The following is a 17,230-nucleotide window of genomic DNA, read 5'->3' as shown; positions in this document are numbered from 1 at the left end:
TTGAGCTGTGATGGTATCTTTTGATGGACTTTCCTCATCACAGGCATGTTGGTGTCTTATTTCAAATGTCAGCGAAGATGCAAAAAAAAGTTTGACGTAGTATAAATACAGTACATACTTTTTCCGTCACTTGCGATCTAACCTAGGTGAAGTCAGTTCACCCAGGTAATCTTATACTTAAAGATTTATAATTGGTAACAACTCAAGTTGCACATCCTGATTCAGGAATTTGGGTGTACATTTATAAACAAAGTAAGACAATGATTAATTCTCTTTTCCCTTTTACAGAAAAGCGTTCCAGTTGTACTACAAAGAGTTTGTGGAGTTCTCGTGCCCAACAGAGGACATTTACCTGGAATAACCCCGCCTTTGACCCCAGCCTTGTACAGTACACTGTATCATAACATAAAGTTGCATGAAGAACAAATACTTAAAAGGGAACCATAAGATCAGCTGCTCTAACAAACAAGAGAAGACCTGATGCCTATTTGAATTAGTGCAGGAGCAGCAGATGGAATGAGCCAAAGGAGAAGATAAATTATGCAAATGGTGTGAGTCGAAAGGTAGAGACTAAATGCAAAGCACAAGCAACGTATTTCTGCTGCCTCAAAAGCGATTATCAGCCTGTAGCATCATCTCAGCAGCTCCATCACAAGAGGACTAGGCTGCTCCGCATATCAGTGCGCATCAAATTGAGAAAACCAGTGTTTAATTTCAGAAAGTAGCTTGGTCAAGTTTCTTTGTCTTTAAACAGCCAGGTACAAAAGTAAAAGATCGGTACACTATTCAATCTGTGCATTAGCTCAAATAAACACTAGTGTGGTTCAATGTGTTTTTTTTTAGAAAACCTTGCATAGGCTTATATACACATGCCACCTTGTGACATAGCTTTTAAAGCCAGCTAAATGATTTTATCTGAATCTATCTTGATTGGATTGTTATCGGTTCACACAGCATCACACACACCAGATAAGCCTGTACCAGACCTCTCACCAGTGTAAGTTAACCTGCAGGAAAACGTCTGAAAATGTGTTTTAGAATGAGATGATCAATTAAATAAATGCCTATTTGTTATTCTTGAATCATTCAGATTAATGGCAACTTGATTAAATGGGCTAATATGCAAAGGTGTACAGGGTTCAGGTTCCATGTCTGTTTTGCAATTTTTATGGGTGCAGAGAAGACGAAATATATACACTGATCTCTATGTCCATAACAAAGAAAAATATCTTCCAGGTTCTGTTGTCACACTGTGTAGTCAGCAGAGTAATCACCATCTTCAGTAGATGAGTTGTACTAAAAAAAAGATTTAACATAAACAAAATCAAGTGCACTGTGCATTGACTGTCTGCATTAAAGAAAGTGCTTTGGCTGGAACTGCAGAACAAAGCGGACAAGACCACATCTGGTTTCCTGTAAAGTCAATGTTTTTTTGGGTTTTCTTTCTGATCTTGCCGGATGCCAAACACGCAGCTAATTTCAATGTGACTAAACCTGTTGTCTCTGGTGGTTGCAAAAGAATAGATGACGTCTAAGATGTGATTGTCATCTTCACTAGTAGTGCCTGTTTTGCATCAGTTCATTGGAAACTTTCTCAGTAAACATGTTGCCCCACAGAGTGTGTTTAGTTTACAGGTTTGACTGCAAATTAAGATGTAGAAATGTTTTGCTGTAACTGGCTCTTTATACCGTTGCATTACATTTGCCGTACAATATCATGGCTGTTGAATTCAAGCGTAATCATTGATAGAATTCACAAAATAGACGGTTTCCACCTATTGGCTCCCTTTAGTGCCAACAGTAGTTAGGAACGTTTCACTTAAGACACAAACAGAAATCGCCCAGAGGCAATCTTACAGCATATTTAAACTGCAGACGCCATAGATCACAATACAGGAAACAAAACCAACGTTAAATACTTTTGGACTGAATAGATTGTGATGTTCACAAAAGCTATTGGTATAAAGATATGTGAAATGTTTTTATTTTTATTTCTTTATTTAATTTGCTTGTCTTTTAGCCAAGGTTCCACAGAAGGATGTGGAATTACCATAACACACCTATTTCTGAATGACATCCAAAAACATGGTCCCTGTATGAAAAAGATTAAATGTAGAACTATTCCAATCTTCTGATGTAAAATGCAATAAAATAATACATTTCATTTTAATATTTGTTTGCTACATCTTGGCAGTGAAGACTCAATTTGATTTGATCAAAATATTCCTTTTTCCCTTCTCATTTGACATGATGAGTCTGTTTGGAGCTATTCATCGACAGAATACACAGCCAGAGTTCATTTATTTCACTTTATTTAGCTAATTTTTCAGCATAGCAAGAGCAGCGTGATTTTGCCAAATGAAAAATTTATTCTTTCTGCATCTTGTCTAATTTGATTGGTTTACATATTAATATCTGCATTGTATATTTTTACAAAGCAGATTCTGGAGTATATAAAGCAATTCAAAAAGCATTTAGTATTTTTGTAACTCGGCAAAAGAGATCTGTTCAAATGGTAGAGGGACAATATGTGTATGTTTGAAGGAACTTTAGCTATAAACAATAAATTGCTAAGATGGTGATATAAGAAAATGAATAAGACTGCACATGCTTTTCAGTTGTACAATTAGATGAAAGGAAATGTGTTAGTCCTTAAGAATTCAAATAAACTTAACTCCAAGAACCACAGAAAGAAAGGAACCACAGCCATGGCTAATCCTCAGGATTCCACTTTTCCTAGAAATAGAAGCAACCACAGGCATGAGGCAGGCAAAAAAAAAAAGATTTTTTTTTTTTCAATTTTCTACTAGGACAGGTAAAACTTTCCAGTCATCCTGAGGGCAAACATTTTTGGTAAGTTTGACTGGAAATGTCAGTGCAGGCAGATCCCAAAATCTCGACCTGGCACGGTGTTGCACCTAAAAAGGTTTATTGTAAAATAAAGGTGAAGAAAACATAAGAGCCCCGGATGAGCATATAATTGTGGCTTATTCAGCTTTTAATTAGTTTGCATGTATTGAATCGTCTTTAACTGATCCCAAAATTTCTGGTTTTTGCACCACACCTTTTAATGTTTCTCTTTCACAATACATGGTGGAAGCACAGGGGTAGAGCGTACAACCCATGTTCAGACCTCGACATGGCCGTCCCCAGGTTCGAATCCAGGCCTGTGGACATTTGCCGCATGTCTTCCCCCGCTCTCTCAACAACATCATCAGCTTGCTTCCAAATAAAGGCTATAGTAGTTTCTTTGGTAGGTCCAAACTAAAAATACACATAGTGAAGGGCCTTGCTGACCATTGCAGAAAACCAAACAAAGCCATTTTTATTTAGTAAATCCTGCTTTTAGCATACAGTTCTAACAGCAAAGTGACATTGTGAAATGAACTTTTATTCTCTCTACATCTTGTCTAATTTAGAATTTACATATTAGTTGATGTACTTTGTATTTTACAAAAGAAAAAAATTATATTAAGGAAATCTAAACAATTGAAGATTACTGAAACTCTGTCCAGCTTACTGGTTAGATTCCCCAAGTTTTGTCACTTTCAGAGTAAATTTCAGCTTTTTTTATTATTATTATAGTGTCGACATCGAGAGCTCAAGACTTTCTTTTGCCCAAACTTTTTTTCAGGAGCCAGTCATGGTAAAACGAGGTTTACTGCAGTGGAAACGATGACAAGGATGTACAAAAATGCCATATATAAATAGTAATGTAATATTTGTAATTATGAAGAATATATTGTACTGTCTAATGTGTTGTATGTGAAATTTCTTTTTTTGTCTTTGATCTGTTCAGCTGTGAATTATTCTTGATTTAAAACTATCAAAGCAGATTGTGTTGTCCTGTCATTATTATACTGCCATGCGGTCTATGGAGGACAGGTGTATCACCCGTAGAGTAGAGGCTAGGTTGGTGGTCCTAACTTTTATGAAATGGTTCAAGAAAGCATGTTCCCACTATTATTATCAACTATCACACCTCTCAGCCTCCCTGACAGAGCTTACTGTAGGGGAGGTGGAGAGCCGTTTTATGCATTTGTGTCACTCTAGGTGAGATGGACGAATGCCCCCCTTGGTCTGGTGCGACCATGTCCATGTGTGAACCCACATAACTCACCCAGTTAGAAACTGTTCCCCAATCTTTGTAGCAGCACTTTCTTTACTTTGACGTGATTTCCTTAATATTCTGTATGCATCAAAGTCCTATTTGTTTGATTTTACGAGCATCCTGGTGTGCAGCTGCTCATGCCGGTGAGACGCGCACCGCATATTTTGATTGGCAGCAGGCACAACTTTCACTGATGAGGACTGCTGCTCTGCCTTTTTTATTTCAGAAAAGTTCATGTTGAATACTTGTTTGACTTTTCAGAATCTTACCCAGTCGAATGCGGGACATTCTTTCAGTTGTGGGACACCGGCAGAGTGAAAAATGCAGCACAGTCCCTCACAAATCAGGATACATATATATCATGTAGCCTATGTATACCCCAAAATGTGGGCAATAAAGATAGAAAAGCCACCCCACTCATGCAAATTTTAAAGCAACAATTTCTTCACATCCTTACCTTGGTCCCTTTCACATTTTTCATCCTCTCTTTTCTTACAACACAGTTTCGCAAAATTCTGAGGGAGGGGGTGGCATTACCACATAGTGGATTGGGAAATATACAAGAGTAAACTGATTGGCCTCATGGGTATTTTTTAAGATTATGATTAAGGACCAGAGTCCTCAAAAAATAAACTACTTAATCTGGATGGCATTAACTTGGCCTCTGGTAATAAAGTAAAAAATCTTGGTGTTATTTTTGACCAAGACATCCCATATTAAACAGGTTTCCAGAGTTTCCTTTTTTCACCTCAGAATTATCGGCAACATTAGAAACATTCTGTCCAGGGGTGATGCTGAAAAACTAGCCCATGCATTTGTTACTTCAAGGCTGGACTATTGTAATTCTTTACTATCAGGAAGTCCACAAAATACAGTTCAAAGCCTTCAGCTGATCCAAAATGCTGCGGCAAGAGTTCTGATGAAAATCAACAAGAGGGATCATATTTCTCCAATTTTAGCTTCCCTTCATTGGCTTCCTGTTAAATCAAGAATAAAAATTTTAAATTCTTCTTCTAATGTATAAAGCCCTTAATAATCAAGCTCCATCATATATCAGAGCTCTGATTACCCCGTATGTTCCTAACAGAGCACTTCGCTCTTAGACTGCAGGTCTGCTGGTGGTTCCTAGAGTCTCTAAAAGTAGAATGGGAGGCAGACCCTTTAGTTATCAGGCTCCTCTCCTGTGGAACCAACTCCCGGTTTTGGTCCGTGAGGCAGACACCCTGTCTACTTTTAAGACTAATCTTAAAACTTTCCTTTTTGACAAAGCTTATAGTTAGAGTGGCCCATGTTACCCTGAGCTATCTCTATAGTTGTGCTGTGATAGGCTTAGGCTGCTGGAGGACATCAGGGCCTATTTTTCTCACTCTGAGTTCTGCTATTCTCCAGTTTTGCATTGCTTGTCGTCGTTTCAGCTTTTAACTTTTTGTTCTCTCTCTTTTTTTTTCATAGTAGGTAGACCTGGTCTGGCGTTCTGTTAGCTGTGACATCAACCAGGGACGACAGATCACCTGCTATTACCATCTAATGTAGAACAGATTACTGGATCAATGTGTGCTTCTGTGCTTTTTTGTCTCTCTTGTTGTGTCTCTGCTCTGTCTTCTCTAACCCCCAGTCAGTCGAGGCAGATGACCGTTCATACTGAGCCTGGTTCTGGTTCTGATGGAGGTTTTTCCTTCCCGTTAATGAGAAGTTTTTCTTTCCACTGTTGCTTCATGCTTGCTCAGTATGAGGGATTGCTGCAAAGCCATGGACAATGCAGACGACTCTCCCTGTGGCTCTACGCTTCTCCAAGAGTGAATGCTGCTTGTCGGGACTTTGATGCAATTAACTGGGTTCCCTTATATAGGAAATTTTTGACCAATCTGTATAATCTGATTGAATTTGACTTTGTGAAGTGCCTTGAGATGACATGTTTCATGAATTGGTGCTATAAAACAAATTGAAATTAATTGTATTGAATGTTTACAGATTATTTGGAGTTTCACAACATGAGTCTGTCATTATAGAATGGTCCAGGATGGTATGTAATGTTGCAGCGGTTTTCTGTGCTAGAAACATCCAAATTTTCATATTTTGTCAATTTTTCTTGTACTATCAAAAATAATTTCTTTCAGTGCTCTTTCCGTGGTTTGCCAACCTAGGCAATTACCTATGTTGCCTATGCAACAGCATGGCCTGGGGAAGTGTAATGTCAGAACATGAGAACCCATATTCAAGCCAGACACAGTGTTGCTCTTAGAAAGTTTATTGTAAATAAAACAAAAGAATGGCGATGGAAGGTGACAGGCAAAACAGACCAAAAGTTACCTACAGCAGAGATGAGAGGCTACACATGCAGGCTAAACCATCTGGGTTGTGACCAGAATCAGAAAGCTGATCCAGCACGGGCAGGCATGACAGGAAAAATCCAACAGAACAGACACAGGACCATTAACAGTCGGTGCAGATAAGAACACTGGATTAGGAACTCACAATCTAGGCTAGAAGATAATCTGGTGCTGACTGACTGTGAGAGGCAGGTACATGTAGGTAGAGTCGCAGGTGGACCAACCCACAGGTAATTGGGCTAGCTGGCTGTGTTCTACCTTCTGCTCCGCTTCTTTCAACTACTTTGCAGAGCAGAAGGTGGAACACAGCCAGCTAGCCTAAAAAAAACAAACAGGAGGCAGCTTGCATGGCAGTAGGAGACTGATAGAGAAATTTTGTTTTTGGAACAATGGACTGAATCTATACCCTTACAGAGTTGATGTGGGGGTCATGGGAGTTTGCTTCTGTAGTTTACATTTGTTTTACGGGCAGTTACATCTGTGCTCTGCAGGGACATTGTCACTGTCTTAAGATGGGACACTAAAATAAAGCTTAATTAAGTTCTTAAAGTACACAATCCTTTGGCTGGAGGTCACTAGGACAGAGAAAAGACAGAGTTACGAGAAAAGGGGGGGGGGGGGTTGGGGGCAAAACTCAATTAACCTGCATGAAGTCTTGTTTTGGCCACATTACCATGAGTGAAGTGATATGAGGGCGGATAGTGCCACTAATTTAGACACATTGTACGGGGCAGCTGCCCTGAGCCACAGTTTCAAGATAAGATGACCTACGTAAAGATCAAGATTAGACAAAATAAAGTGTGCAAAAAAAACATACAATTTTTGTCGATCTGCCTGGATCTTTCTTTTCAGTCAGAAAATTGTGAAGAGTGAATAGAGTTCAGTGGAGTCTCTCCATCTTGTTTTTTCAGCAACTGTTCAAGCCTATAAATTCCATAAGAGCAATTGAACATGACACAAAGTGCACCGGTCATTGAACGGCACATATATTAAGGCTTAAAGCCTTTAAACCAATACCTGTGAGCCTTATGTTCATGTCTGCTTCCTGCACTCTACACAAATTACAATGACCCCGTGCTTTGTTTGGTAGTCACATTTTTGTAACTCGACTGGCCAAAGTGCGCAATGGCATTGTGCAAGTCGTTTGTTTTGTGAGGGGTGCGGCAAAACTAGTTAAACTGCACCTTGTCAATCATCCTGTTTAGCTTTGTTTATGAATGGGACTTCATGGCACAGTACATTTTGAAGATGTACCAGCTCTGTTGTCTTCTTCAGGCTAAGATCTTCTGTGTGTACTGGAACAATAATGGTCATGATAGGGATGGGTACCTTTACCATTTGAACCGATACGGTACCTGGGAATCGATAGCAGTACTCTACGGTACCTATTTTTGCCACTTTTGTGAATTTATGTAGTGATAAATGTTAGTTTAATTATAAAATCTCTAAATGTTTCTATTTAATATATTAATTTCTCAGTATATAAACTTGTTTGGAGCTACAAATGAGCCTTATAAAATAATTTCTGACATGGCCTGAATCCACATCACATAAAACAAGATTTTACCATCTAAGGCACACAGAGTGAACACCTTGCATACAGGATTCAAGCTGTATGTGATTAAAATTCAGGGAATTTTTTTAGTGCAACAGTTTTAGAGAGACAAAAAAATATATATTAAAACATTATATTTTATCCATACATTTGCAATGAGGCGACAGAGAGACTCTCCTCTCTGTTCTTTGCTCTGCAGGCAGGTTTTTTTTAAGCCTTAAGTCTTAGTATTAATATATTCCTACTTAGCTTTAGACTTCTGTTTCTACTTTTAAGTACAATGTACTTCACTATACTATTGCTAAGTATATTAAATATAGTTTATAAAAAGTAAACTTCAAGTACCCCACCTCATTTTAAGTATGTAATAAGTATACTCATAATATACTTGAATAAACTACTTTTTGCTAAGGTCTTTTATGGGAAGTCACCAATAACACAGAAGAAAGTCACTAGATTTTTCGCTAGTTGCTTTTTAAAAAAAAAAAAAAAAAAAAAAAAGGGTTGCTGGATAGGTCTGAAAAGTCGCTAAATATAGCGAGAAATTTGCTAAATTGGCAGCAGAGACCAGGTGCTTCCTCAGATTAGAAGTATTTCCGCCACTGGCCTTGCACTTTACGTCACACATATTGCAGCGAGCAGAATCCGCATTGCATTTTGAAAAGTGGAGCCATACTTTCAACCGTTTTTTCTAACTGCCATGCTTACTTTGTTGGACCACTAGCAGCTACTGACGTCATTGAGCTCTTGTGCGTGCAATGCTGTGCTCATGTCCAGCATGGAAAATTGCCCACTCTTCCACTCCCTGAGTGTCACAGTGATGCATTTAGGTACCGAAACATGGTACATTTGATTTAAAGTGAATCGGTCCTCAGTAGTACCGATGGGAACTGGTCGGTACCTATAAAAGTACAGAATTCGGTACCCATCCCTAGTCGTTAGATATCGATCATGGCTGAAAGAACAAACAAGCAGCTAAAGTAAGCTTCCTTAATACGGTGGCCTGATTAAGCCTTGGTGATAGGGGGAGGAGCTGCATAATCCGAGAGGAGCCTGAAGTAGAGCCACTGCTCCTCAACGTTGAAAAGAGGAAATTTAGATGGTCTGGGTATGTGATTAGGAGGCCTCTTGTGGAATGGAGACCCCGGGGAAGACTCAGAACTTTGTGAAAGAACTATATATTTGTTAAAGTCTGGAACGCCTTGAAAAGCTAAGAAGGACCTGTCGCCTCTGCAACCTGATCTTGGAGAAGCAGAAGACAATTAATGTGGTTGTGAAATCACTTAAGGAGAATTCATAACCTCAGATTACTGAAATTGTTTTCTTATTTTTCAAAATCTGTACAAGTAGCTTTTAAGAGTATAATAAGCTTAGCGTCTTTCTTTTAAACAGTTTTTTTTGTTTTGTTGTTTTGGTATTCTGTTTTTCAGGTAAAATCACTGTTTCAAAAGCAGCATGCAAAACAGTTTCTGGAGAATATTCACTGCTGAAAGGCAGTTTTCACAGAAAACACAATACCGGCCATACAGATTACTCATCAGGGTGTTACTTTGTTGACTTAGCTAATGACAAAGTTTGATGGAAGAGTGCCGGAGTTGTGTTTAACCTGCAAGGATACAAAAGAGAGGACTGGGAACACATCAAACCTGATTAACCAGATCAATCTTTGATAGGAGCAAACATACAAACATACATATAGATTTAAGTGTATGTAAGTAAATATGTAAATAAATAAAGTTTTTTAAATGTAAGTAATAACTAATTTGAGAAGCCATAAAATAAAGTAATTAAGTTAAAAAAATTGACAAATCAAATGACACATGTCACAAAACAAGTTTAATTGTTGTCCTCCGTTTTTTCATTTAGTAGTATTCTTCCTCTGCGTTGGGCCAATAAGAAGTTTCAGTGCCGGGTAGAGAAGGCGAGAGCGGCTTTTCACCGTAATCTGTAGGAAGAATCAGATGCAGTATTTAACATTTAGCAAACCGTCATGCAGAAGAAATATTTTTTTCTAGCACATTTGGCCAGTGCCTGCTTTTGTCTTATTTAGAAAACCAATTTAAAATCATGAATGATTAAAAGCACAAAACACAGCAAGAAAATGTAGCTTTCTTACCATCTGTAAGGCTGGTTTGCTTTTTAAGGACATCGGGGTCAAAGAGCAGCTGCAGCTCCTGTATGCTTCTTTCACTTCTTCCAGATCTGTTCCACGAGATCAAGCAAAAATAGTCAAATTAGATTAAAAGTAAAATTTTCATCCCAGTTACCTAATGATATTTTTGAAGATTTTTGTTGACTAAATTAGACGTTTGATTTGAGCCTGTCTCTGTTTGAGTCTAAATGGCCAACTGTGTAAATATCAAAGCCATAATCTAGTTGAGATGAAACTTTCTGTTTTGTTGTAATTTAATCTAAGGAGTTTGAGTTGAACCAGGAACCAGAAATGATGAACAGCAGGGGCCCCAAGACAGAGCTCTGGGGAACACCTGGAGACTGAAAAAATACTGGAAAACCTTTTATTAATCCAATTAATTTTATTTTGTACATACTGACACTTGCTCTGAAAAGGAGTGTCAGAAATATGAACCCTTACAAATGTAATTCTAAAAGATCTCAATCTGACTAAAGATCACCATTAGATCAGACCTCAACATTTAAGGCTGTTCCACTATTATTCTTGAGGGAGCAGTTGTACATCAATGTTTCAGTGAACAAGTGTTCAAAGAGGCAGTTTCTTTGAGCTAACATTTATACCTAAATGTGCAGTAATACAGTCCCTCTGAGCTTCTGCAGTCTGCTTGCCATTATGTAGGAGGTTTTTCTGCACAGACAGATTATACAGTAGCCTACCGAACAGTGGTGGCCGTGAAGTGTAAACCAACAACACGAAATCTGAAACACTTTTAAAAATCTTGAAACAAATTCACATTTCAGAAAACAATTTATCAATGCATAAAACACTTTCAAAAGTTATGAAACAAATTTAGATTTCAGAAAACAAATTTACAAATGACAAACTCAACCGGAAAGGCAGGGACTGTAAACTTTGAAGCTAACCCGGAAGTGATAACGGGGGCGTTCATGGTGACCCAAGATGGACGGCAGTCGAGTTGCGTTTTGCCCGGTTTTTGGCACACATATGACTATGTTAATACATTTTTGTTTTTCGTGCCCTTGGAGTTTTTTAAGTGGTTTTTAAGTGGAGTTTTAATGAGGGTTACTGGTGCGCTGTAATCGCAGGCATGATGTCATGTTTACACGGTGTACACATAAGCTTGAGGTCTTTGAAAAGTAAACTGATTCATGCTGGCTTTTATCACAGAAAGGATTTCTCCTCTACAAATGTAATAATTAGGGCAGTAAGACAGGGACTCCGTTGATAAGATAAGATAGTCTTTATTGATCTCACAATGGAGAAATTCACTCGTCACATCGGCTCATACAAGAAGGTGCAGAGTAGGGAAGGTGCATTCAATTATATACAGTGAGTCTTCATATATACAATGGATCAGAAAGAATACCAAAAAAATACAAAAAAAAGGGAAATAGGAATGGGCATATGATGTCTCATTTACATTCTTAGTGGTCTATATATATATATATATAAACATATCTATATACTTAAATATATACATATATCTATGCGCCTACTTACATACGCACCTACGCGTATGTACGTGCATATACATTGTATACATTTGTACATACATACATACATACATACATACATGTGGGCTGTATGTATGTATGTATGTACAAATGTATACAATGTATATGCATTGACCCGCACGGCTGTTTGGATACCGCATGATGTAGCAGGTACCTAAAACAAAAGCAGAATCTGCAAGTGAAGAGGGATCATTTCATGAATTTGCCCCGGTAGCTCAGTCCTCAGGGATGTGAGAGGACGTAACTCTTAGAGTTAACCAGTTTTGATTTATAGGCAACCAAATCCTGGGCTACTTTGAATTCCAAAGTCTATCTGAAACTTGAACAAACTGTATGACTCCAGCAGTGGTAGTTTGAGTAAGTCTGAATATGTATCTGCCATTGGGAATGGAGAGTAATCTAGGCACTCTATCCGTGGCGATGGTTCCAAGCCAGACGGGGGAAGTCTAGTTGTAAACATCAAAATGTTCTCCACAGACAAAGCAGTCTCGCCTTCTGCAAAGAAATAAATGTTCAGGTATACAAGATTAATGTGATTATCCAAGTAGGTTCAAAATAACTGTGCAAACCTTCACAATGGAGGAGATAGTCTGCCCAATAGGTCAGGGTTTGACTTTCTTTTAGTCTCCTGTTGCTCCCAGAAAGGCTGAGTGTAGGTTTGAAGAATCTCTCTAGTTCAAAGCCAGTGAGTCGCTTTTCTAAGTGGCACAGGACAGGGGTCAGCAAAGTAGGGTGTTGCTGTGGTACAATCAAGACCTGAAGGGATGAAAGACCATGTTTGAACCTATAAAGTGAGCACAAACACAGTTTCAGACACAAATACGACCAAAATGTTGTCACGGTCACTATCTGATGAGATGCACATGTCCATTAAAAGAAAATCACATAGTAAAAGAAGACAATCACATCATTAAAAATGTTTTACCTTTCAATAACAGATGAGCCTGTCTGATCACACTATAGATGCTATCCTCACCTCTTGCAAAGCTTTCCTTATTTCTTCATCTGCTATTAAATTAACAGTTGGTTTGAATGAAGGCTGGCCAGCAAGATAATGTGCAAGATCGGGGAAACGCACAACATGCACAACTTAAGCTGCAATGAATTCATGAAAACATACATTATACACCTTTAAGACATTGAGGAGAATGATATGCTGTGTGATAATTAACTAACCATTAGTATAGCACATTTCTAATCCTATGCATACCATTTCCATTGTAGACCAAGAACCAATGTCCTTCACGTCCATCTAAAATGAGCCGGTCTTTCAGGTGTTTCATTAGCAGAGTTAAAAGTTCCCATCTTGGGCCACCTGTGTCAATACCCTCCTCATAAACACCAGCATCATCAGCAAATCTGACCAGCGTGTCACAGGTTTCAGAATATGTTGAACGCTTAAACCCTCTGACACCTCCCTCCCAAACATTAGCCTTTGAGATGTTGAACCTCCTTACACTGTTGTGATCAACAGGAAGTGACAGGTTTGCTGCAATGTCATGTAGTGTAGTGTGCATGTATATCCTGCAAAGACAACAAGTGCTTCAGTTAAAGAATATCCCAGATGGTGCACAATTAAACAACAGATACTTAAATACCAGCAATGTTGCACAAAGAAAAAACTGGAATGTCACACTTATAGATACATTTTACACTGTGTCTTGGAATTTCTCCACACTGACTTCAACAAACTCCTCATCCTCTTCCTCAACACCTGGTGCATACAGATCTATGTACTTACTGTTGGTAAATTACAGTTTTCATGTTAAAATATTTAACAAAAAATAATTTCTTCCCCATTATTTTTTTTGTTTTGTTTGTTTTACCTGTAGCTCCTCTTGTCTGGACTTGTTTCAGGTGGATCCATGTCCTCACCAAAATAATTTTTTTTCTGTGAAACAAATAAAAATAATAAAATTAGACCCTCCATGGTCTAATTTGTGCCACCAGAGCTTCACAGCGAGCTATACCAGTTTATAGGCTATATCTCCAAATGGTTATACAGTGCTTTGGCCCGTAGCTGATATGTCACAGAATCTACGTCAAGATATCAGCTTCAGAGACTTTCATTTTTCTTTTTTAATATAAGTCAGTCTGTAAAAGAAATTCACTATCAGACAGATCCATTTCTAAGCCACCTCGAGTAAAACAGCCGGGTATTAATAACACTGTCATCATAGTGCAGTTTACCTGGACTTGTTTTCGTTCTTTAGCTCGATGCCGTCTTCTCGGACCATAGTTAAATGGCTGATGCTCATTGGACTTTAAGCTTCTGTACTCCAGGAACTGTTTGTATGATGCTCAAGGTTTTTCTGCTGAAATAAACAAAGCTCGGTGAGCTAACCAACAGCGCTGTTCCCTTTCATTCTTATACTTCAGATAGCAAGCTTATGCCACACTTACTTTGTTTGGCATTATCCGGCTGTTGAGAAGTCTTCTGTGCCTCTGGTCCTTCCGTGTGTTCCCTGCTATTTAAAAATTCCCACGACCAACCACACGAAAAGTAAAACTGCATTAAGTTGCCCATATGTTTTCCACAAACGTGCAAAACGCAACTCGATTGCCGTCCATCTTGGGTCACCATGACCGCTCCAGTTATCACTTCCGGGTTAGCTTTTAAGATGACAGTTCCTCCCTTTCCGGTTGAGTTTGTCATTTGTAAATTTGTTTTGTGAAATGTAAGTGTGTTTTGTGAAATTTAAATGTGTTTTCTGAAATGTAAATTTGTTTCAGAACTTTTGAAAGTGTTTTGTGCGTTGTTAAATTGTTTTCTGAAATGTAAATTTGTTTTCAGAAATGTAAAAGTGTTTCAGATTTTGTAATGTTGGTTTGCACTTCTCGGCTACCATAAGATTCCCCTTAACTTCACTTGTATCTTGCAGTAGAGCTGCATTTTGCGCCCAGAAAACATTTAACATTTCTGCAATTGTAATATCTCAAAATCGTAGGTAAAATTATCATGAGATAACAAAGTCATACTGATCTAAATAAAATATGTTTGACTGTTAAAGTGCCATTCCTTTGAAAGCTCAAGCAATAGTATTTGGTCGGGGTCTTTTAGTTCACTCAGTTGTTTACTTTTGACAGAGAATATGTGACCGGCCACAGCAAAACCATGAGCAAGTATCCCCGGGGCCGTTTTGACTTATTTACAGATTCAGAAAAAGTGGACTCAAAGCTTTTCAAACGAAGTCAAACTTGTGGAAATCAAATACAATTTGAAAAATATATGACCTTTTGAATGTCGGCATTCTGCAAAGAAGATTAAGGAGAAAACAAGCCTCCAAAGTTTCTTTTCAATCACTTCAAGTCAGGGAGTGTTAACAAATAGCCTGTCCAGCCAGACTAACTGCTGCCTCTCTTTGATACGGCTGAAGTTAGTCTGGGACTGCTCCCAAAGAGGGTTTTCTCTGGGGCGGGGTTAACAGGCGCAAAGTAAACCAATAACAATCAGACTTCCATTGTCAACATTTCACAATATAATTCAACATGGCGAGCTGTGGTCGAGTGAATGATTTTAAAACAGAAGAAAGCGCACTAGCAAGCAAACTCTTTGTGGCGGTGGCCATCTTGTTTTGTCTGATGGATTCCACCCACGCCTTTGATTGGTCGGTATCAGGAAAGAGGGCTCTATAGCCCCATTTAAACTACCCTTGTTAAACCGATCCAGGCCGAGCTTGGTCCGCGCTTGGATCGGTCATCAGAACCAAACCGAGCTTGGTTCTGACGACTGTTTACACATCATACTATCTCGGTTCCTTGGTTTCCTCGCCTCCTAGTGACGATCTGTGGTACTACTGCTCTCTGGCTATGAAGGCGGCACTAAGCAAATCAAAATGGCGGCGCCCGTAACATTCAGGCAGTTATGCTTGGTGATGCATCGTTTGCGGCGAGTCAGGCGAAGACAGCAACTTTTGGTGAATTTACTTGACAGAGTCGGCTTTTGGGAAGTGTATAAGACAAACAAACGTCTAATAAGGATTTACAGACGCAGGAAACAACGACAGACGCTGAGGTTCATCACACTGCTAAGCAGAATCATCACTGGAAATCATCTGTCACGGTAGGGAAGCTAGTATTTTTATGAATATCAGAAATGTCAGCTGACCGCACGGAGATGACGCGGTCTGCTCATGGGCTCTTCGTTATCAGATAACCGAGATAGGGAAAAACCGAGCCGAACCCACCTCTGGAACTGGTCTGCATTTAGGACGGTCCAGTTGTGCCTAGCTCGGTTCAGTTCAGTTTGCGTTCCATTTACACTCGATAGTTATCTCGGTTACCGAGCTCGGACTGGTCTCAGCTCGGTTAAAAAAGGGTAGTGTAAACGGGGTATATGGGAGCAGTTCCAGACTTAGTTCGCTTTATAACAAAGCAAATGTGAATAGTCTGACTGGCCAGCCTAGTTAACAAAAGTTGTTGATTTGAATTACTTTGCATAGCTTGCAGCAACACCTCCCACAACTTCAGTGCCTGTCAATAGAGGGTCCAAATCTCCAAGTGAGGAAGCAAAAAAAAAAAAAAAAAAAAGCTTAGGGCTTTTGTCACAAATTTTGTTTTTGTCTGTTTGTTTAGAATTGTAAATTAAGGGGGAAGTGACACTGAATTTGCATTATTAATAAGAAAAAAAATTCTTTTAGAAGACGTGTTTCTGTGGAACATCCAAGAATTACTTATGTAGGCAACTAGACTCTCCTACTTCAACTGCAAACGAATGTGCTTTTTAAGGTGGGTTTCTTTAAACTTGTAACTTGACATCCTTTTTTCGTAACAAAACATGTGTTTCTGAGTGAAACAAATCCACATTTCCTACACATGACATATGTCTCAGGGCCTTGCAGTACTCTTAACTAGTGTTGCACTGATACTGATACCAGTACCGGCCGGGGTGCTGATACCGCACTAAAATGGTGGTATCGGTATCGGCGAGTACCAACAAATAGGGCACCGATACCATTTTGATGTTTGTATGTCACTTGAACGCAGCCTTCTCTCTCCCGACACTCACTAGTTCTACTGGATTCACTTTGTATTAGTCTTTTTTCCTGCTTTAATAAGGTAGCAGCTCGAAAAAGCCATGATAGCAATTATTTTACATCCAAGTAGTATGCTGTTCTTCATATATACACACACACATAAATTTCAAAGTAATGGTATCGGTATGGTATCGGTATCGGTATCGGCTGATACTGCACAGCCAGGTATGGGTATCGGTATCGGGGCCAAAAAAATGGCATCGGCGCAACACTACTCTTAACATGAACCCAACAGAAGTAACATTACAGACCCAACTGGCACACAGCCGCCAATGTATAAGTTAAGCAGGAAGTAGAAGACAAACCTGTTTACTGCAGGTGCAAATAGACCCTCGACCAACAGGAAATACATGAGTAGGCGAGTCATTGTGGGTTTTGTGCTGCGTGACCACATTTTTAAAAGAGGCTCTTAGCACAGCTATGACAACAAAAGCATTCTAGAATGAAAACATATTCTAAACTATTCCCTCCTGTTTAAAACTGGTTTAAACAGTCTTCAACTTATTCATCAAAATGTAGCAGGTTTTTC

At 38.9% G+C, this 17,230-nt stretch overlaps 1 protein-coding gene and 2 long non-coding RNA genes across 5 annotated transcripts in view; 1 reads left to right on the top strand and 2 right to left on the bottom strand.

The window, feature by feature from the left end:
- LOC105931901 (C-Jun-amino-terminal kinase-interacting protein 1) overlaps nucleotides 1-3,836 on the top strand; it is a 71,097-nt gene extending 67,261 nt beyond the window's left edge. For both annotated transcript variants that reach the window (XM_012870787.3, XM_036135974.1), the window contains exon 12: nucleotides 289-3,836. In XM_012870787.3, the coding sequence (XP_012726241.3) occupies nucleotides 289-361 (73 nt within the window). In that variant the 3' untranslated portion in view covers nucleotides 362-3,836. The remainder of the gene's footprint in view (nucleotides 1-288) is intronic.
- Nucleotides 3,837-8,660: 4,824 nt separating this feature from the next.
- On the bottom strand, nucleotides 8,661-17,180 carry LOC118562884. Its single transcript, XR_004930858.1, has 3 exons — nucleotides 17,007-17,180; nucleotides 10,113-10,198; nucleotides 8,661-9,941 (listed from the first exon to the last, which is right to left on the bottom strand). It is a non-coding gene; the product is annotated as an uncharacterized LOC118562884 (long non-coding RNA).
- On the bottom strand, nucleotides 11,817-14,325 carry LOC118562885. 2 transcript variants are annotated; one of them, XR_004930860.1, is made up of 3 exons: nucleotides 14,069-14,325; nucleotides 12,235-13,980; nucleotides 11,817-12,160 (listed from the first exon to the last, which is right to left on the bottom strand). It is a non-coding gene; the product is annotated as an uncharacterized LOC118562885 (long non-coding RNA). The 2 variants fall into 2 exon arrangements; XR_004930859.1 differs by having other exon boundaries at nucleotides 11,817-13,556; nucleotides 13,856-13,980.
- Nucleotides 17,181-17,230: the final 50 nt, after the last annotated feature.

The sequence above is a fragment of the Fundulus heteroclitus genome, chromosome 4, assembly GCF_011125445.2.
Source record: "Fundulus heteroclitus isolate FHET01 chromosome 4, MU-UCD_Fhet_4.1, whole genome shotgun sequence".
In the NCBI taxonomy this organism is placed as follows: Eukaryota; Metazoa; Chordata; class Actinopteri; order Cyprinodontiformes; family Fundulidae; genus Fundulus; species Fundulus heteroclitus.
The sequence above is the reverse complement of the archived record's forward strand: the minus strand, read 5'-3'. Positions and strand labels throughout refer to the sequence as shown.